This window comes from Pantherophis guttatus, chromosome 6, assembly GCF_059756535.1.
Source record: "Pantherophis guttatus breed Tessera chromosome 6, ASM5975653v1, whole genome shotgun sequence".
Lineage (NCBI taxonomy): Eukaryota > Metazoa > Chordata > Lepidosauria > Squamata > Colubridae > Pantherophis > Pantherophis guttatus.
In genome coordinates, this window is record NC_142068.1 from 2,919,445 (window position 1) to 2,940,616 (window position 21,172).

At 48.5% G+C, this 21,172-nt stretch overlaps 2 protein-coding genes across 5 annotated transcripts in view; one reads left to right on the forward strand and one right to left on the reverse strand.

Moving 5' to 3' along the window:
- Nucleotides 1–9,242: 9,242 nt before the first annotated feature.
- LOC148112981 (uncharacterized) lies at nucleotides 9,243–12,243 on the reverse strand. The gene is made up of 2 exons (XM_087872181.1): nucleotides 11,214–12,243; nucleotides 9,243–11,049 (listed from the first exon to the last, which is right to left on the reverse strand). The coding sequence occupies exon 2, from the start codon at nucleotides 10,545–10,547 to the stop codon at nucleotides 9,243–9,245; it is 1,305 nt and encodes a 434-aa protein (XP_087728307.1). The 5' UTR covers nucleotides 10,548–11,049; nucleotides 11,214–12,243.
- The window catches only part of TNK2 (tyrosine kinase non receptor 2), a 111,581-nt gene continuing 101,635 nt past the window's right edge, over nucleotides 11,227–21,172 (forward strand). Inside the window, exon 1 of one of the 4 annotated variants that reach the window (XM_087871999.1) lies at nucleotides 11,227–11,661. The gene's annotated coding sequence lies outside the window, so the exon portion shown is untranslated. The remainder of the gene's footprint in view (nucleotides 11,662–21,172) is intronic. The other 3 variants (XM_087871997.1, XM_087871993.1, XM_087871996.1) reach the window with 3 other exon arrangements.

Genomic DNA, 21,172 nt, shown 5'->3' on the forward strand with positions numbered 1-21,172 from the left:
CTCAAAGAGCCACAAAGGTCCTAACCCAGTGTTTCTCAACCTTGGAAGCTTGAAGATGGGTGGACTTCAACTCCCAGAATCCCCCAGCCAGCGCTGCTACCTAACCGGAAGCCCCGCATTCAATTCCGGAGCCGACCGGAAGTCCCTCACCATAGAGTCTCACCATAGATGGTTCCCCCCACCATAGAGTCTCCTCCTAGCGCGGCATCCATTTTCCCTCTACCTGTCCTAACCAAAAGCCCTATCAATTGTGGAGCCGACCGGCAACAAGGAGCCGCAGCAGAGGGATGAAAGAGCCACATGCGGCTCCAGAGCCGCAGGTTGCTGACCCCCTGAGATAGATGGACTTCAACTCCCAGAATTCCCCAGCTAGCCTTGCTACCCTTCTATTTTCCCCACAACAACCTTGTGAGGTGGGCTAGGCTGAGAGAATGACTGGCCCCAGCCGCTTTCATGCCTAAGGCAGGATTAGAATTCACCACCACCACCACCCCGGTCATTGGCCCAAAGTCACCCAGCCGGCTTTTATCGAGGTCTTCTAGCTCAACCCCCTTCTCAGGCAAAAGACCCTCCATCATCTCAGACAAACGGTTGCCCAGTCTCTTCTTAAAAACCTCCTTAAAAACTTCTGGTGGCAAGGAGTTCCACTGGTTAATTGTTCTCACTGTCGGGAAATTTCTCCTTAGTTCTGTCCTGCGATAAACATTTGGATGCTTGGCAACTGACTCATATTTATGACGGTTGCAATGTCCAGGGATCACATGATCCATCTCACCTTTTGGGGACTTTCCGACAGGTAAAGTCAACGGGGAAAGCCAGATTCATTTAACGACCACATTACTAACTTAGCTACTGGAGTGATTCGCTTAACAGCCGTGGCAAAGAAGGCCGTACAACGGGGCAAGATTCATTTCAATGTCTCACTTAGCGGCAGACATTTTGGACTCCATTGTGGCCGTAAATCGAGGATTACCTGTACGAGGAAAAAGGCTGTTGGCACACCCGTTGACCTGCAGGTGGCACCAGAGATCTGTTTATGGCCGTCCCTTTAAACTTGCAATACTGTAAACAACTTTTAATATGCAGCTTTTAATTCCAGCATCATGTTGATTTCCTTGGAGCAGCGAAAACAAATTCCGAGTGGGTGGGCTGCTAGTCCTTTTGATCACAAGTCTCGCTTATTGCGCCATGGCCTTTAAAAAAAATAAAAATAAATAACCCTTAACCCAGTTTATAACCAGGAACGGTTTGTGGATCGCGACCCTTTCGTAGCGCAAAACGACAGTCCTACATTCATATTGTGTTTATAAATGTTCTTTCTAGTTAGAATAGAATAATAGGCTAGAACAAGAAGAGAAGGTTAGAATAATAGTGTGGGAAGGGACCCTCAAGGTCATCTAGCCCAACCCTCTGCTCAAGGCAGGAGATTTTATATAATCCCGGTCCAATGGCGGTCCAGCTGCTTCTTGAAAACCGCCCTTGATGGATGATTATGGAGCTTCTCCATCATCCAGGTCATGCTTGTCCCAACTGGAGTTTCTAATTTTTCTTTGAAGACCTTTCGCTTCTCATCCAAGGAGCTTCTTCAACTCTGGCTGGATGGTGGAGAATGGAAGGATTCAGCAATCCACCTGCGTTTAAAAGACAAAGGCCGCTCTTTTGAAGACAGCAAAGTCCACCTTCTGGACCGAAAGGGCCATTGGTGGTTTTTTTAAATTTGATTTATATGCCGCCCTTCTCCGGAGACTCAGGGTGGCTTACAATGTGCTAAGCAATAGCCTTCATCCTTTTGTATATTTTATACAAAGTCAGCTTATTGCCCCCACAAACTGGGTCCTCATTTTACCTACCTTAGAAAGGATGGAAGGCTGAGTCAACCTTGAGCCTGGGGAGATTCGAACTTACAGTAATTGCAGACAGCTGGTGTTAATCACAATGCTTTTTAGTCTGCTGAGCCACCAGGTCCTGGTTTGAAAGAGGTCTCCAAGAGGCCATCTATCTCCAAACCGAACACCCCTCTCTCAACAGAGGAGGAGGGATACTGTTCTGCCCCAGCTGCGTCCCAAAGAACGCAGCACACACAAACTCTGAACAAAACTTAGTTTACTCAAATAACGCAGTTTTAGCAAATGCCGCCTGTTAATAAGCGTTCTTAACAGCCTGCCAAAATTCCACAGATCAGATAGTCAGAGTCTTACTGGAGTTGGCAGAAAGCCCAGAAGCAATTTGCAGAGAATCCAGACGAGAAGGAGAGTGAACTAAAGTTGTTCCCTGCAAATTGCTTCAGTCGGCGTTCTTCCTTAAATAGGCTAAGGGAGTGGCCAATGAGCTCCAAGCCTTACTCTCGAGGAGACTGCCTCCTGAGGAGCCACTCCTGCCTTTTGGCAGCTCTGTGCGCCCGTGCATCGAGAAGAGGCTCTTCCTCTTCGTCCTCTTCACTTATGGGAGCTTCTGGAGGTTCTGAAGGCCCCGGCTGAATCCCCCACATCTTCTCCAGCCTCCTCACTGTCTGACTCGAGTGCCAGCTGCACAGGCTGCTGGCGCAGCACCACACCAGCCTCCTCATCGTCGGGATCAGCAACAATCCGCGCAGGCCGTTGGCGGGCCACAACAGATACAATTCATCTATCTCCAATCTACAACATGGTCCTTTCAGCAGTTCCAAGAAGGCTCCACCCCCATTTGCACCACTCAGGTGATCCCGAAGACCCAGATAACCCTCAATGACCCTCTCAAAGGATGCAAATGACCAGCTGTCTGCAAGGAGTATCGATCCTTCCATTCCCCACCATCCGGTCAGAACTGAAGAAGCTCCTTGGAGGAGAAGCGAAATGTCTTCAAAGAAAAAATAAGGAAGTCCAGTTGCCTCTTGAAAAAAAACACCTTTGGGACAACCGTGATGGAGATAGGTTGATAGGTTGTAGCACAGGAGTCTCGTTCTTAATTGCAATGACATCCATTCGCCTTATTTTATTTATAGATAAAAGTTTTGCATGGCCACGCAGCTAGTTAGTTGGCCTGGTGTATCATTGAACCACGAAAGAGACCGGATAGATGCTTTTGAGCATGTGCAGAATATTTATCACATCTTTTATTATTTATTATTTAAATAAATAATAATTTATTTATTTATTTATTTATTTATTTATTTATTTATTTATTTATTTATTTATTTATTTAATTCAATTTGTATCCCGCCCTTCTCCTAGTGGACTCAGGGCGGTGCACAGCCAGAACTAAAACACCTACCAATACAAAATTTAAAATTATTAAAAGAATTACATACTTTGGCCCAAATTTAAAACAATTCGAATTAAAACCCATTGACAGATTAAAAGCTAAAAAGCTAAAAAACTAAAAAAGGGTATTAGCCTTATCATAAAGATAAGGTATTATCTGATATTAGCCTTATCATAAAGATGCCCCTGCTAAGCTCATCCTTGGATAGGATTAGAGCTGGTTAGCATTAGGATGGGAGACCACCAGGAGATGCCGTGGCTGTAGGCTAGACTGAGAACTTGAAAAAAATAAGAGAAGACGATGAAACTTCCCCACCCCAAATGTTGCTTTGCTTATAAAACGAGGTGGAAGAGTTGAATGCCAAAACTGGACATTGTCCAGGAGGGATTAGTTAAGTTTTATCTAGGGGATAAGGTACCAAGATAGAAACCAGGAGATGGTGAGTTCTAGTTCCTCCTTAGGCAGGAAAGCTGGCTGGGTGGCTTTGGGCCAATCACCAGGAGACAGTGAGTTCTAGTCCCGCCTTAAGCAGGAAAGTCAGCTGGGTGGCTTTGCCCCAATCACCAGGAGATGGTGAATTCTAGTTCCTTAGGCATGAATGCTGGCTGGGTGACTTTGGGCCAATCACCAGGAGACAGTGAGTTCTAGTCCCGCCTTAAGCAGGAAAGCTGGCTGGGTGACTTAGAGCCAATCACCAGGAGACGGTGAGTTCTAGTCCCGCCTTAAGCAGGAAAGCTGGCTGGGTGACTTAGAGCCAATCACCAGGAGACGGTGAGTTCTAGTCCCGCCTTAGGCAGGAAAGCTGGCTGGGTGGCTTTGCCCCAATCACCAGGAGATGGTGAATTCTAGTTCCTTAGGCATGAATGCTGGCTGGGTGACTTTGGGCCAATCACCAGGAGACGGTGAGTTCTAGTCCCACCTTAGGCAGGAAAGTCAGCTGGGTGGCTTTGCCCCAATCACCAGGAGATGGTGAGTTCTAGTTCCTCCTTAGGCATGAAGGCTGGCTGGGTGACTTTGGGCCAATCACCAGGAGACAGTGAGTTCTAGTTCCCCCTTAGGCATGAAAGATGGCTGGGTGGCTTTGCCCCAATCACCAGGAGACGGTGAGTTCTAGTTCCCCCTTAGGCATGAAAGATGGCTGGGTGACTTTGGGGCCAGGACAGTGAGGACAATTAACCAGTGGAACAGCTTGCCACTAGAAGTTGTGGGTGCTCTATCGGTGGAAGTTTTTATGAAGAGACTGGACAGCCATTTGTCTGAAATGATGTAAAAATGATGTAAAAAAGATGTTGAGACTCTAGAAAGAGTGCAGAGAAGAGCAACAAAGATGATTAGAGGACTGGATGCTAAAACATATAAAGAACAGTTGCTGGAATTGGGTTTGTCTAGTCTGATGAAAGAAGGACTAGGGGAGACATGATGGCATCTTCCAATTTTTGTGGGGCGGCCCCAAAGAAGAGGGGGTCCACCTATTTTCCAAAGCACCAGAAGGCAGGACAAGAAGCAGTTGGTGGAAACTAATCAAGGAGAGAAGCAACCTGGAATTAAATGAGAAATTTCCTGACAGTGAGAACAATTAACCAGTGGAACTACTTGCCTGCAGAAGTTGTGAATTCTCCATCACTGGAAGTTTTAAAGAAAAGACTGGACAGTCACTTGTCTCAAATTGTATAGGATTTCCTGTTTGTGCAGAGGGTTGGACTAGATGACCTCCAAGGTCCCTTCTAGATCTATTCTGATTTAAGTACAGATGCTGAAAATTAGCGGCTTTACTACCCTCTGTTCTCCAGGGGTTGGGCTGAACCCGGCATCCAGTTTCTGGAGCAACAGCATCAGATTCCGTCACTAAGCGTGACAAGAGAGTTCAGGTTGCATCCCTGGGTGAGCAATTCCACTTTTGCACTCTTGTTGCCTGCTGAATGGAGTTAATTTTTCTACGTTTCGCCAGGCAGGGCTAACTATGTAATTATTTTAAAATGGGAGTTTTAAATTGGGGGTTTTAATCCGGGCCGAAATTGTGTAATATTTTTAATAATTTTAAATTTTGATATTTGTATATTTTTTGTTTTAAAATGTCTGTACACCGCTCCGAGTCCTTCGGGAGAGGGGCGGTATAGAAATATAATAATAATAATAATAATAATAATAATAATAATAATAATAATAATAATAATAATAATAATTTACTTTATCGGTTACATTATATTGCACACTGGCTAGAGACCCTCTTTGAGGGAGACGGGCGGTTTAGAAAGATGAAATATAAATAAATAAATAGAAATATAAAATGAACCACAAAGACAATCCTTGTATTCCGGAGGGAAAAGTGAATTTCTGCGTGATGAATTTGGTTAATACTTCTGGGCACGTTCCCTTGGGAAGGCCACCTGGGCAAGTTTAAATTTCATGCAGCAAATCGGATGGAAGCTGGTTAGGCGCATACCCCAGCTGGTTCGGTGGCCTTTAATTTTGGCTCAAGGCTCTAGTCCTCATGACTGCAGATTTCTGAATCTTGAAGCAGAAGGGGACCGAGTTTTGCATCGTGGAATCCTAGAGTTGGAGGGGGCTTCTAAGGATATAAAATCTCTCCCCCCACTCCCGTTTTATGTAGGAATCCACATTAAAGCATCCTCAGTCTAAATGCCTTTGTCTGCAGTCTTTCAAAGGAGACATTCCCCCCCTCAAAGAATTTCACTCAATTGTTTTTGAATTTTATTAATCCTTTTTAATTATAATTAATTAAATTAATTATTATCATTCTCCCCCCCCCCCTTTTGAAACACCGAAGGCCGGACTTTCATCCATACAAAAATTCTCCGTGTTGAGGCCAATGTTGAGCGCCAGCCAGATGTGGTGGATGACAGTTCCCATCATCCTCAGCCAATCCGTGCTGTAATCTAGTGAAATCCAGAGAGCAGATTTGCTTACGAAGGAGCTAGTGGGTTTGTCAATTTTGGCAGCTTGAAGATGGATGGACTTCAAGCCCCAGAATTCCTCAGCCAGCCATGGAGGCTGGAGAATTCTGGGAACTGAAATCCATCCATCTTCAAGTTGCCCTGGTTGAGAAAATCATGCATTTCAGATCTTCAGGGGGGCAGAGCCAAGAAACCATGAGCCCCAAACCATTTCAAATCATCTTTTCTTTTTTTTTCTCTCCCTCCTTTTTCTTTCTTTTCTCCTTCTCCCTTTCTTTCTACCCTTCCTTCTTTTTCTTTATCTCTCCCTTCTCTAGCTTTTTTCTTTCCCTTATTTTCTATTCCTTTTCCCTCCTTTATTTCATCTTTCCTGTTTCCTTCCCTCGTTCCCATCCCTTCCTTCCTTCCATCCCTCCCTCCTCTCTTCCCTTCATTTCCCCACTCTTGCTTGCTTTCTTCCTCCCTCCTTCCTTTATTCTCAATCCTTCCTTCCTCCTTACTACCCTCCTTCTTTCATTCTTCCCTCCCTCCCCTCCTTTCTTTCCTTCCCCCACTCCCTTCCCCTCTTCCTTCCTGTTCCTTTTCATTTTCCTTCTTTCCTTCCTCATTCCCATCCCTCCCACCTTCTTTCCTCCCTCCTCTCCTTTCTTTCCTTCGTTTCCCCACTTGCTTGCTTGCTTCCTCCCTCCCTCCATCCTTCATTCCCAACCCTCCCTCCCTACTTCCCTCCATCTTTCCTCCCTTCTCTCCTTTCTTCCTCTCCCTCCTCCCCTCCCCTCTTCCTTTTCATTTTCTTTCCTCCCTCCCTCTTCCTTCCTTCCTTCCTCCCTTTTCATTTTCCTCCCTCCCTCCCTCTCTCCTTTCTTTTCATTTTCCTCCCTCCCTCTTACTTTTCATTTTTCTTCCTTCCTTCCTCCCTTTTCATTTTCCTTCCTTCTTTCCTCCCTCCCTCCCTTCCTTTTCATTTTCTTTCCTCCCTCCCTCTTCCTTTTCCTTCCTTCCTTCCTCCCTTTTCATTTTCCTTCCTTCCTTCCTCCCTTTCTTTTCATTTTCCTTCCTCCCTCTTACTTTTAATTTTCCTTCCTTCCTCCCTTTTCATTTTCCTTCCTCCCTCCATTTTCCTTCCTTCCTTTTAATTTTCCTTCCTCCCTCTTACTTTTAATTTTCCTTCCTTCCTCCCTTTTCATTTTCCTTCCTCCCTCCCTCCATTTTCCTTCCTTCCTTTTCATTTTCTTTCCTCCCTCCCTCTTCCTTTTCCTTCCTTCCTCCCTCCCTTTTCATTTTCCTTCCTTCCTTCTTTCCTCCCTCCCTTTCTTTTCATTTTCCTTCCTCCTTCCTTCCCTTTTCATTTTCCTTCCTTCCCCCCCTCCCATCTCCCCTCCACCCAACTTCCCAACTTCCCAGCAGGAGCAGAGAGAAACATCTCCAGCCACCAATTTGCTGTCCTGGCACTTGTGCTGAATTTGCCAAGAAAATGCAGCCGGCCTCTGAGAAAGCAGATTTGGAAAAGAAAGAAAAAAAATATTCCCCCTTGCACAAGTCACATTTCAGGCGTTTTTATCACTTTCTGTTCTTTTCCATCCTCCTGCTGCCTGCTGGGAAGCGCTGGGCTACAGCCGTCATCCAGACAGCTGTCTGGGTCAAACACTCGGGCAAATTCAGCCACGAGACCGACCTTCCCAAGATCAATTTCACATGACATGCAAACTCGGGTCAGGTCATGCAGTTTTCATAGGTGCATTCCCGGTTTATTTAATAATAATATTATTATTGTTATTATTATTATTTAGCATCCAGCCTCTGTAATTATCGGACGGACTCACCTATTGTGTAATCCCTTCCCTGCTGCCCAACACCCCCCCAAAAAGATTAATCACCCCCCAAACCCAGCTTTGTTTGGCTTTCCGAAGCGGCAAACGTTTCATTTCCACCTCTCGTCCAGCTGACTCGGCCGGGAATGTCGCGGGCGCCAGCTTGCAGGAGCACCGAGGGAAGAAGAGGGGGGGGGGCAATGTGACCTCCCAGCTTAGCATCAGCAGCCGCCACCGCCGCATCCCCGGGGACCCCGGCGTAACCCAGGGAAAGGACAGACCCTCCCCACAACCTTCCTTTCCCAAACTTTCCTGCTCAGCTGGTCCTGCCCGGTTGCATAACCCCACCGCCCTCCCCCCCCAACCCGGTGCCCCCTCCCCCACTCCGGAAGAAGGTGTCCACGCAGCTTTGGCACCCCTCGCCACTGCGCCACCGTCCCCCCGCTTCCCCTCCCCTCCCCGACTCTCCTCGGCCGCCTCCAGCCCCAGCCGGCGTCTGCAGCGAGTTGCGTCCGGGAGGATGCAGGGATGCAGGAACGGCTGGACCACTCGACCCGGAGCATCCTCCATCTCCTTCTCTTCTCGGCCGGGGGGGGGCGGGGGGGAAGAGCTTGCCCCGCGGCCGGGCGGCCCTTCGCGGGGGCGCGCGGTGCTGCCTCCCGGAGCTGCGTCGTCATCGCGGCCGGCTTACATAACCCGAGCGGAGAAGCGTTCGCCTCCCGCCGCCTCCGTCTAGCCTCGCCGGCGCTCTTTTCTCCGGCTTCGGAGGGGCTGCTGCTGCCGCCGCCGCGCGGAGCTCCGGAGACTTAAGAGACGACCCCAGCCCACCCACCCACTGCTTCGTGGGACGACCCCCGCTTGCCCTTCCAGGACCCCGCCGACGGCAGTCCGGACCCTCGGCATCCCCCCCCCCAGCCCCACTTCCACGGGATCCGCGTGGGCAGAGGCGCCTCGGGAGTTTGTGGGCGTGCAAGGGGCGCCCCGTCGAGCTCTCCCCGTCCCCGAGCGAGCGGGAGAACTCGGCGTGTTCCGCGTGGGTAGAAACCCCGCGAGAGGGAGTCCGGGGCGGTGGTCGCGGGAAGAGTTTGGGGGTGTGCAAGGGGCGCCCCGTCGAACTTTCCCCGTCCCCCAAGCGGACAGGAGAACTTGGCGTGATCGGCGGGGGTTAGAATCTGCGAGTCGAGTTTGGGGGTGCGCGAGGGGCGCCCCGTCGAAGTTCCCCGGCCCTGAGCGGGGCAGGAGAGCTTGGCGTGTTGCGCGTGGGTAGGAATTTGGCCTAGACGAGTCTGGGCTGGGGGGGGGTAGTTCGCACAGCCTGCGGGGCGAGTTTGTGGGCGTGCAAGGGCGGCCAGGAGAACTTGGCGTGATCCGCGTGGGGGAGGAGCCCGGACGAGACGAGGCCGGCCGGCGGGGGGTTAGAATCTGCGGGACGAGTTTGGGGGTGCCTAAGGGGCGCCCCGTCGAACTTCCCCATCCCGGAGCGGGGAGAGAGTTTGGCGTGTTCCGCGTGGGTAGGAGCCCGGGCGACAGGAGCCCGGGCGGGGGTCGCAGAGCCGGGGGTGGGAGGGTCGAGTTTGTGGTCGTGCAAGGGCCGCCCCTTCGAGCTTTCCCCATCCCCGAGTGAGCACAAGAACTTGGCGTGATCCGCGTGGGGAGGAGCCCGGGCGAGACGAATCCGGGGCGGGGTCGGCTCGCAGAGGCTGAGTTTGTGGGCTTGCAAGGGCCGCCCCGTCGAACTTCCCCGGTCCCCGAGCGGGCAGGAGAGCTTGGCCGGCGAGGGGCGGCCGAGCCGTCGTCGGAGCTGAGCCATCCGGCCGCGCTGGGGCCAGGAGGCGCTGGGGCTGAGCCGCGGCGTCCAGGAGGCGGGCGGCTTGGTGGGCGCCGTCCAGGAGCAGGCCTGGGGCGTCTGGGTGCAGGAGGAGACCCTGCGGCCCGCCGACGGGAGCCAGGAGGCGGCGGAGGAAGAAGAGGGGGAGAGCCAGGCGCCGTCGGGCCGTCGGAGGCGCCGTCGGGCGCGGGCCGTCGGGCTGCCGTGGGCCGGCGGGTGGGTGCTGTGGGCGGGCGAGCGGCAGGGCGCGGGGGCGCAGGAGCAGGCGGGCCGCCGCGGAGAGCATCGCTGCGGCGTCCAGGAGGAGCAACCTCGGCCGCCCGGGGCAGAATCGCCGCCCCGTCGGTCGGGATCGCACCTGGGGTTTTGCCCGGCTTCGGGGGGCGGCGTGGCGGAGGAAGGCCGGGCGTCGGGCCAGCAGGAGGTGGGTCTCCGCGCCCAGCACCAGCCGCAAGCCGAGCGTGAGAGCCGGGACGAGCCGTCGGGGCTGGGGGCGACGGGTTGGGGGCGCTGCCAGGAGGAGTGCCACTCGGGCGGGCAGGAGGGCGGCGAGCGGCGCGGGGTGCAGGAGCAAGGGGAACGCGTCCGCGGGGTGCAAGCCGGCCGGTACCAGCTGTGATGCCGCTGCCGCCGCCGCCGCCGTCGTTGCTCCGCACAGCGACCCGGGACGGGGACAGACGAGCCGGTGGCGGCGTTGCACCAAACGGGCAGCCACCCTTGGCAGCCCGGAGGCAGGCACGGGCGAAGTGCCATCTCTTCCCCACCGTCGGGGAAGGAGCCAGGCGGCTGTGCCAGCCTAGACGGCGCTCTCTGCGGGTTGAGACGGCTTGGTAGAGGTTTTCCGGGCCGCCGCTGGCTGTGCCCAGAAAAGTGCCCAGAAAAGGCTTGAGGCTTCCCGGCCCGGAGAGGGCCAGTTGCGGGTTGCAAAAATTATCTTGCAGGCATCCCTCCCCGTCTCAAATTCCAGCCTCTTCCTGCGGCGCGAAGTCCTTGCCGTAGCCTGGGCATTTGCCAACTTCATGCAGCATCGTCTTGCGTTCGTCTGGAAGCTGTACCGGTGGGACTGCCTGCCTGCAGCCGTCCTTAAAACCTCCCTCTTCCTCCGGTGCCGGTATATCCCGGCTCTATTGTCTTCCCCGGGCAGAACTGGGGGCCAGGCGTAGCTGGCAGCCCCGAAGTCGTAACCACGGCATCTCTTTGCCCATGCAACGTTTGCACCCGTCGCCCGCGGGCTCCCGCTTGCAAAGGCTTAAATCTCAGCCCAACCCCGACAGCTCATTGTCCGTCCCTAGATTTGTACCCGTCGCCCGCGGGCTCCGGCTTGCAAAGGCTTAAACCTCGCAGTGCAACCCCGACGGTTCGTTGCCCGTCCGAGATTTGCAACGTCGCCCGCGGGCTCCGGCTTGCAAAGGCTTAAACCTCTCAGCGCAACCCCGACGGCTCATTGCCCGTCCTGAGATTTGCACCCGTCGTCTTGCAAAACCTCAGCCACCCGGGGCAACCTCGACGTGTTTTTTTTCCCCAGCTCGAGATTTTGCACCGGTCGCCCGCGGGCTCCGGCTTGCAAAAGCTCAACCTGGCGATTTCTCCGCCTTGCACACAATTGAGACCCGCGCAACTTTTCTGCCAGGAAGCGCCTGGGTGCCTCGCAGCCGCCAGGGGGCGCCGCTTGCCCGCTGTTAACTTTTGCATTCAGACGTGTCCCTTGCAAGGAAGAAAGGCGCGCGTGTTTCGGGAGCTCAGGATCGCTGGCCGGGTGTGGACGCGCAGCCCTCGGGTGCAGGCAGGGTGTGGGTGGGGGTCTCCGGATCGATGCCCGCACCTTCGGAGGGTCGCCCGGAACGTCTGGACGGGAGGCAGCGAGCAGGTAAGGAGATTGAGCGGTTGGCTGGAAGTTTGTTGCAAACTTTATTTTTTTTTTTTTTGTTTTCCCAGTTGATCTTGGTTTTTTGCAAACCAAGTTTGCAAACCATCCAAGTTTGTGTCTTTGTGTTGTGTGTTGTGTTGCATTTCCAGGAATGGCAACCCCTCCTCCGCCTTTTAAAAAAATTAAAAAAGGAAATCTATGAATTCCGCAGAAAGAAAAGATGCTTTTTGCATAACGGTGGAGTTGTGTGTTTGTGTGGGTTTCGTTTCCAGTTAGTTGCAACCGCACACTTTGATGAAAAGGAAAGAAAAACGGATTGCATGGGGAGTTGGGTGTGTGTGTGTGTGTAGGAATGCTTCGCCTAAACTAACAGGATCGGAGTTTAGTTGCAAAGTGCAGGGGTCGCTCGGTACAAATTTGCAAGACTTAGTAGCCTGCAATGATGCAGTTTAATGTGGGTTAGTTAAAAAGGGTGGGTGGGATTAATTGTGCTGGTTGCCACAGCAGTTTTTTGGGGTCCCCCCCAAATATTGATCCCTTCTCTAGGAGCAGAGGTCACCCCCCTAGAAAGAGAAAAAAAAAGAGAATTAAATTGTTTATATTCGGTTATATTTCACATTTCTGATCCCCCCCCATCTACTTCAAAGGAGATTGCAGGAAATCTCATAGGGGGTGAAAGGGGTGGGGGCTGAAATTCTGCAATAAGTTAAAGCCAGGAATCCACTCAACATGTGGGCACCTTCTGGGCCTTCCAAAATGAAAACAGCATGGTGCTAGACCTCATTGTCACAAAGGAGATTTTCCTTAGTAAGTTATATCTGGTTGTGGGTTGTTTTTTTTTTTTTTTTTTTTAGTAAAGTATATGGGTTATTTCCCCTTTCCCAAATAGTTTATAATGTCAGAATTAGCTTCTTGCCTGTGATGGTCGTGCACTTTTTCTATGTACAGTGCTTAAGGAAGGTTCCTGGTAACCACCTGGTTTTGAAATGAGTAAATGGAGAGCTCAAGTCAGCGAGCCAAGTCTAATTGAGATGTATCGGCTGCCCTGTCTCTCTTAATTCTGTTCTGTATCGCCTCCTTATTTTGGTTTATTTTTAAGCTGCAAGAAAAAAAAAGCCTGAAGCATCAGGGAGCAAATTAGCCCCCCAGGGAATCTCATAGGGTAGGAAGGGCCCTAGGAGGTCATCTAGTCTAACCCCATATCTAGTGCAGGAATCCACATACGTTGCACAAATAGCAGTCCATTTCTTTTCTTGAAGAATGGAGTTTTGGCCCATTTTATGACTTTCCTTGCCGTAATTGTTAAGCGAATCACTGCGGTTGGTTCAGTCAGTAACCTGGTTGCTAAGTGAATCTAGCTTTGAAGGTCGAAAAAGGGATCACGTGACCCCGGGACACTGCAGCTGTCATAAATAATGAGTCTGTTGTCAAGCAACTAAATTTTGATCACGTCACGTGCAGCGGCCGTAAGTGTGAAAAAATGACCCTAATTCACTTTTTTTAGTAGTTGTAACTTTCAACGGTTGCTAAATGAATGATTTGTAAATTGAAGACTTCCTGCAAAGAGCATATTACAAAAAGACCATTTCATGACAATAATGGGTCAAAGGACAATACGGAAGAGAAATATTACTACGAATATTATAATAAGAATTATAATAATAATAATAATAAAATAAGAATAATATTACATAATAAGAATAATATAATAAGAATTCTTGATCACAGATGAAATACGGAAGGGGCCTTGGGGCAGCCAAAGCAATTTTGACCTTATGATCAAAAATGTCTTGAGAAAACATTTCTTGCGCATAAAACTTGCTCTGAAAAGAATTGAGGGATAAGGGGTGACTCTGGTGCTTAAATAATATTTCCTTATTTAGAATACAGATAAATTTTGATTTATAACCATTTGTTTAGCAGATTAGAATAGAACAGAGCATAAAATAGGATAGGAATAAAACTAGAAGAGAATAAAACGCAAGAGAAGAGAAAACAGCATAGAATAAAATAAAAGCAGAATAGAATAGAAATAGAATAGAATAGAAGAATAGAATAGAATAGAATAGAATAAAATAAAAGCAGAATAGAATAGAAACAATAGAATAGAAGAATAGAATAGAATAGAATAGAATAGAATAGAATAGAATAGAATAGAAACAATAGAATAGAAGAATAGAATAGAATAGAATAGAATAGAATAGAATAGAAACAATAGAATAGAAGAATAGAATAGAATAGAATAGAATAGAATAGAATAGAATAGAATAGAATAGAATAGAATAGAATACCATGTTTCCCGAAAATAAGACCAGGCCTTATATTAATTTTTGCTCCAAAAGATGCATTAGGGCTAATTTTCTGGTTAGGTCTTATTTTGGGGGAAATATGGTACTAAATGCATCCATCTGGCTGACAATCTTAACTCGGGCTTATTTTGGGGGTAGGGCTTATATTACAAGCATCCTAAAAAATCATGCTAGGATTTATTTTTCGGTTCGGTCTTATTTTCGGGGAAACAGGGTAGAATAGAAATAGAATATAACAGAATAGAATGAATAGAATAGAACACAGAATAGAATTCTAGAGCAGAAATAGAGTAGAATACAGAATAGAATAAAATAGAATAGAATTACAGAATAGAGATGGAATAAAACGAATAGAACAGAACAGAACACAGACTAGAATAGAATTACAGAATAAAATAGTACAGAACAGCAGAGTTGGAAGGGACTTTGGAGGTCTTCTAGTCCAGCCCCCTGCTCAAACAAGAATCCCTATACCATTCCAGAGAAACGGTTGTCCAATCCCTTCTTAAAAACCTCCAGGGATGGAGCACCCACAACTTCTTGTGGCAAGTAGTTCCACTGGTTAATTGTTCTCCACTGTCTGGAAATTCCTCTTTTAATTCCAGGTGGCTTCTCTCCTTGATGAGTTTGAATCCCTTGCTTCTTGTCCTGCTTTTTAGGGACTTTGGACAATAAGATGACCCCTTCTTCTTTGGGGCAGCCCCTCAAATATTGGAATTCTGGGAGTTGAAGTCCACAAGTCTTAAAAGTTGCCAACTCTCGGGGGGGGGGGGAGGTTCCATGCATGGCAGACAGCTGGAAAAATCCAGATGAGCCGGAAATAGAGATTCTCCCCAGATGTGGTTTGGGGCACAGACAACCAGATGGAGGAACAGATGGAGGAGACAAAAACCCAGCAAATGCCGGCATTGCAAAGAGGCTTCCTGCATTTTGGAAGACTTGGGGGGGGGACCCCAAGTTTTAGGAGAAACTCGGGGTTGCTTTTTCCTTCCCTGAAATTTTATTCTTGAGTTTTTTATTCGGAAGGAAAAATTTGGGAGTCAGAATTCCAGGTTCCTCCTGAATTTTTTTAGTATTTTGCAGTTTGCATTCTTGTGGCGTTTTTTTCAACTGCGGGTAGTCCTCCACTTACGACCACAATTGAGCCCAATTGCTAAGCGTGACGGTTGTTCAGTGAGTTTTGACCCATTCTACGGCTGTCAACTCAATGAATGAGTTAATTAGGGCATTCGTCGGACCACTGACAGTGGCCTTTCTTGCCACCGTTGTTAAGTGAATCATAGTTCAGTGACCTATGACCGTTTTTCCCCATGGTTACGAAAATTCGGACACTTGGCAGCTGACTCAAACTTACGACGGTCGCAGTGTCCCCGTGGTCACACGATCCCCTTTTGCGACCTTCTGACAAACACAGCCAACGGGGGAAGCCGGATTCGCTTAACTCCCGTCTGACCAACTTCAGAACTGCACTGATTCACTTAACAACCCCAGCAAGAAAGGTCTATAATGTGGGGCGCAAAACTCCATGACCGTCTGGCTTAGCGGTGGAAATGGTGAGCTCAATTGTGGTCGTAAGTCGAGGACTAACTATGTCATATATAGGTGGGCACAATGGGTAAATAGAAAGGATTAATTCAGTGGCTGGATTTAGGGTGTTGTACGAATGTGGCAGAGGAGGGGGGGTGCTTAAGGAATGCCCTGATTGGTGGGCAGTGCCAGGCCAGGTCAGATAGTGGCCTTCCCCCCCCCAAAGAAACCCCCCCCTTAAGGCATCCCCCTCCCTTAAGGGAAGGAGCGACTTGTTCCCAGGTGAGACACAATGGCTGAGCTATTCAGGGGCTCTGCTAATCCGTCTGGCATCTGATAACCAGATCCAGGTTGGATGGGCCCTCCTTACCAGTAGTCCTCAAGTTAACAACTGCAATTGAGCCTGACGTTTCTGTGGCTAAGGGAAACGTTTGTTCAGCCAGCTTCACCTCGCCCTCGCGACTTTTCTGGCCATCGTCGTTAAATGAATCACTGCCGTTAGTCAGTCAGCCAGTCAGACGGCTCCTGAAGTGAAACTTGTCTTCCCCCGTTGATTTTGCTGGTGAGAAAGGGGAATCGCGTGACTCCCCACCCCCAGACCACAGGGACAGTCGTAAATACGAGTCAGTGGCCAAGCTTCTGGATTTTGATTATGCGACGGTTGTATGTGAAAAACGGCCCTAAGTTGGCTTTTTCCGGCGACGTTCTAACTTCAAACGGCCACTAAACGAAGTGTTGTAAGTCGAGGACTGCCTGGATTCAAGGTAAACACCTTGGCACTTTCTGGGGGCGAGGGACAGCTGTGCCCCATTTCCCTGGAAGGGGCATCTAGAGGTTCCTGACTTGGGTCTGGCAATCCCTTTGCTTGGATGTATGGTGGGGAATTAATAGCGGCTAGAATTGTGTTTGCTAAAAATTGGAAAAACGAGGAAATACCTAAACAAGATGAAGTTACTAAGAAAATCATGGCATGTGCCAGGGTGGATTTGATTTAGATCGAGTTGATTTAAATCACAATTTAAATCACGATTTAAATCGCAATTTAAATCACGATTTAAATCGCAATTTAAATCACAATTTAAATCGCAATTTAAATCACGATTTAAATCAACTCGATTTAAATCACGATTTAAATCGCAATTTAAATCACGATTTAAATCAACTCGATTTAAATCACGATTTAAATCGCAATTTAAATCACGATTTAAATCAACTCGATTTAAATCATAATTTTTAAAGAGCAACTGTCATCTCTGCTCCTCCTTTGACCCACCGTTGACTCACCGATAGTCCCAGTGTTGCAGAATCTACAGCCTCCTGCTACATAACTAAGCTCCATTTCATGCTGAATAAACGAAATTATTTATGTATCTTAAATAGAAAACTATCTTACGATAGATTTCTACCCCAAAAGTTTTTTATTAAAATAAATCCGATAAAAATAAAAAAAATCCGATTTAAATCAAAAAAATCTGATTTTTTTTATTTTTTTTTAAAAAATCATTGATTTTTATCCACCCTGGCTAGAATTGTGTTTGCTAAAAATTGGGAAAACGAGGAAATACCTAAACGAGATGAAGTTACTAAGAAAATCATGTGCATGTGCCGAAATGAGCAAATTGACATTTGAAATTCGAGAACAGGAAGATAAACAATACTATAAGATACGGGATTTATTTTATCAATGGCTAGATAATAAAAGAGGGAAATGAAATACGAAATACGAATGTCGTAATACAATATACGGAAGTGATTTTTTAGGGGACGAAAACGCCATTGTTAAATGAATATGGCGAATGAGAATAATAATATAAAGACGTACATGAGATGGATAACATGAGAAAGTAGAAAATTAGTAAAAAAAAATTTATTTTTATTTTTATTTATTTTTATATGCCGCCCTTCTCCGGAGACTCAGGGCGGCTTACAATGCTTTAAGCAATAACCTTCATACTTTTGTATATTTATACAAAGTCAGCTTATTGCCCCCACAAACTGGGTCCTCAATTTACCCACCTTAGAAAGGATGGAAGGCTGAGTCGACCTTGAGCCTGGCGAGATTCGAACTTACTTTAATTGCAATTATTAAGATGAGATGAAGCACAAAAGATTTGTAACCGAGAGTTACAAATGTAATGGAGGGTGATGTTTTTATGTTTTATTTAAAAATTAATTTAAAAAAAAAAATGTTGGGGGGGAGGAAGGAAAACTGCCCCCTGAGCAAAGCAAAGGGGTGGGATGAGGACCCCCCCCCCAAAAAAAAGAAGAAAAAAAGAATTCATGCCAGGCTGGGATTCCTCCCGCCTGGCATTAACAACCAGACATAACAAACCGAGTTTTCACAGGTTGGCACAAGGTTTGCTGGCTGGTGCATCCGGCTGAGTCACCCAGGCTGCAATGCAGAAAAGGTACTAACTAAAATTAGAAATTAAAAAAAAACACACAGTCCTCGATTTACGACCACGATGCAGCTCAGCATTTCTGTCGTTCAGTGAGTTACGTGAATCGTTGAAGGTTGCAAAAGGGGAATCGTGAGACACTTGCCCCCCACCCCCCAGGGACACTGCGACCGTCATAAATATGAGTCAGTTGTCCAGCATAATGAATTCTGATCATGTGACCCCGGGGGAGAGGCTGCGACGGTCATTAATTGTGAGGAAACGGTCGTAAGTCACTTTTTTCCGTAGCGTCGCAACTTTGAACGGTCACTAAGGTAGTCCTTGACCATTCGTATAATAATCGTTCAAAGTTACAACGGCGCTGAAAAAAGAGGCCACCGTTTTTTTCACACTTAATGACCGTTGCAGCCTCCCCGTGGTCACGTGATCAAAATTCGGAGGCTTGGCAACTGACTTGTATTTATGACGGTCGCAGCGTCCCTGGGGGGGGGGAGACACATGATCCCCTTTTGCGACCTTCTGGCAAACAAAGTCAAGAGGGAAGCCAGATTCACTTAACACTGCAGTGTTTCACTTAACAATGGTGGGAAGAAAGATCCCTGCACATCCTGTGCTAAACTCAGTTAGTGTTAATGTTGGTTAGTATCCTAATGGGGTTGCAGGAATGCAGCCCATCAAAGCCAGAACACGGGTTAGCTAAACTCAGTTAGCGTTAATGTTGGTTAGTTGCTGAATGGGGTTGCAGGAATGCAGCCCATCCGAGCCAGAACATGGGTTAGCTAAACTCAGTTAGTGCTAATGTTGGTTAGTTGCCGAGTGGAGTTGCAGGAATGCAGCCCATCAAAGCCAGAACGTGGGTTAGCTAAACTCAGTTAGCGTTAATGTTGGTTAGTTGCTGAATGGGGTTGGAGGAATGCAGCCCATCCGATCCAGAACACGGGTTAGCTAAACTCAGTGTTAATGTTGGTTAGTTGCCGAGTGGGGTTGCAAGAATGCAGCCCATCCGAGCCAGAACATGCGTTAGCTAAACTCAGTTAGTATTAATGTTAGTTAGTTGCCAAGGGGAGTTACAGGAATGCAGCCCATCCGATCCAGAACACGGGTTAGCTAAACTCAGTTAGTGTTAATGTTAGTTAGTTGCCAAGTGGGGTTACAGGAATGCAGCCCATCTGATCCAGAACACGGGTTAGCTAAACTCAGTTAGTGTTAATGTTGGTTAGTTGCCGAGTGGGGTTACAGGAATGCAGCCCATCCGAGCCAGAAAACGGGTTAATTTTGCGAATGTAGCTCCAGAGAAAGACGGGAGTTGTCTTGTGTGTGTTTGTGTGTTTGTGTGTTTGTGTGTCTTGTGTGCTGAGCTGGTGGAGGGAAGCAAGCAAGCTGTGTTTGCAAGGAGAGTGTTATCAGCCTGGGGTGGGGAGTTCCTTTCCCACACAATCGCAGTTTTGGTCCTTCAAGGACAGGATGTCCGAAAAACTTCACGGACGCGGCTGGCAAGGACGATGGAGCGATAGTAGGCCGGTGGGAAGCGAGTCCTCCCTCTGGTCCAGCCTGCCTGTGCCCACGCTTGGCCTGCCTCCGGATCCACCCTCTTCCCCTTGCTAGACCCACAAAGACGCCAGCTTGGCTGCGTTCACACAATCCTCTTGCACGAAGAACCTGGGGGATGCAAAATCCAGAAAGTGGCTGGACTTGGCTTCGTGGTCGTCACTTTCCCGAATTTGGGGAATTATGGGCACGTGAGTTATTGCTTCCGTGGGTGCATTTGGCCCCTGCAGATTGATGGTGTACACACACACACACACACACACACACACACACACACACAACACACAACACAACTGGAGTGTCTGGTCTCCTGCAGTAGAAATTTAGGTAGGTCAGGGTAGTCCTCGACTTAACGACCAGGATTGAGCCAAGATCCCTGTTGCTAAGGGAGACAGTTGTTAAGTGAAATTTGCCCCGTTTTACAACCTTTCTCGCCGCATTCACTGTTCAGTGAATCACTGCCGTTTAAATTACTTGAAACGGTTGTGAAGTGAATCCGGCTTCTCCGTTGACTTTGCTTGTCAGCAGGTCGCAAAAGGAGATCGCGTGAAGTGTCCCCCCCCGGTTTCCGTCCACCCCCTCCCGGGGACCCTGCAGCCGTCATAAATACGAGCCAGTCGCCGAGGTTTCGATTTTTTGATCACGTATAACCGTGGGGATGCCCGCGACGGTTGCACGTGTCGAAAAACGGCGATAAGCCAACACGTCGTCATTTTGAACGGTCACTAAACGAGCCGTTGTAAGTCGAGGACGACCTGGAAGGGCTGCTGGCGTAACACAGCGATGGCGGCATGTTTGGTCATTTCTCCACGGGGGTCTCGGCGTCCGTCTTGATTGCTTGGCGACGTCCTGCAGAAGAGCTTGTGCTTTTTATCTTGGTTTCAGCAACACCCATGCGGTCTGCTCTCTTACCATCCCTTTCTCAATTTCCTCTTTCGCTCCTTCCTGTTGGATTCAACGCTGTGGCCAAGTTTCTGCCTTCGGTTCAGATTTACATCTGTTGCCTCTCCCCCCCCCAAATCCTCTGGGGCAGCTTTGATGCAGATTTACGGAGGCTGGAATCCCACGGCCCCTCGTGCTGGGCAGCCGACGGGCCTGCGGATGAGACACATGGACTTTGTGATCCGTGCCTAGGTGTCCTTGTGGTAAGGCTGGTGCCCTGAGCTCACCCCCGTTCTGCTGAGGACCGCGTGCTCTTCCTCTCTGCTACGCTTCCGGTTCAACCGAGGCTTCGTTCTCCTAAATTTTAATTTTAATTTTATTTTTTTACTGAGGAATATTTTCAGTTTTCGTTTCCTCCCCGTTCTCTCTCTCTTTTCGTTTCCCGCTTGTAAAATGCTGTTTATTCCTTAAGAGAGGAAGGGCAAAATTCCCCGGGGAGTCCCTTCAGGTGGTCCTCAACTTAACGACCGCAATTGAGCCCATGTTGCTAAGCGAGACATTGGTTCAGTGAGTTTTGCTCCATTGTACGAACTTTCCTGATCCAGGGGAATCATTGCAGTCGTTAAGTGAGTTGCACGGTTGTTAAGTGACTCTGGCTTCTCCGTTGACTTTGCTCGTCAGAAGGTCGCAAAAGGGGATCACCTGATCGTCATAAATGTGAGTCAGTTGCCAAGCGTCTGTATTTTGATCATGTGGCTATGGGGAATGCAGCAACGGTCGTTAAGTGTGAATAACGGTCATAAGTCACTTTTTTTTCATTTTTTTGCGACCTTCCGACAAGCAAAA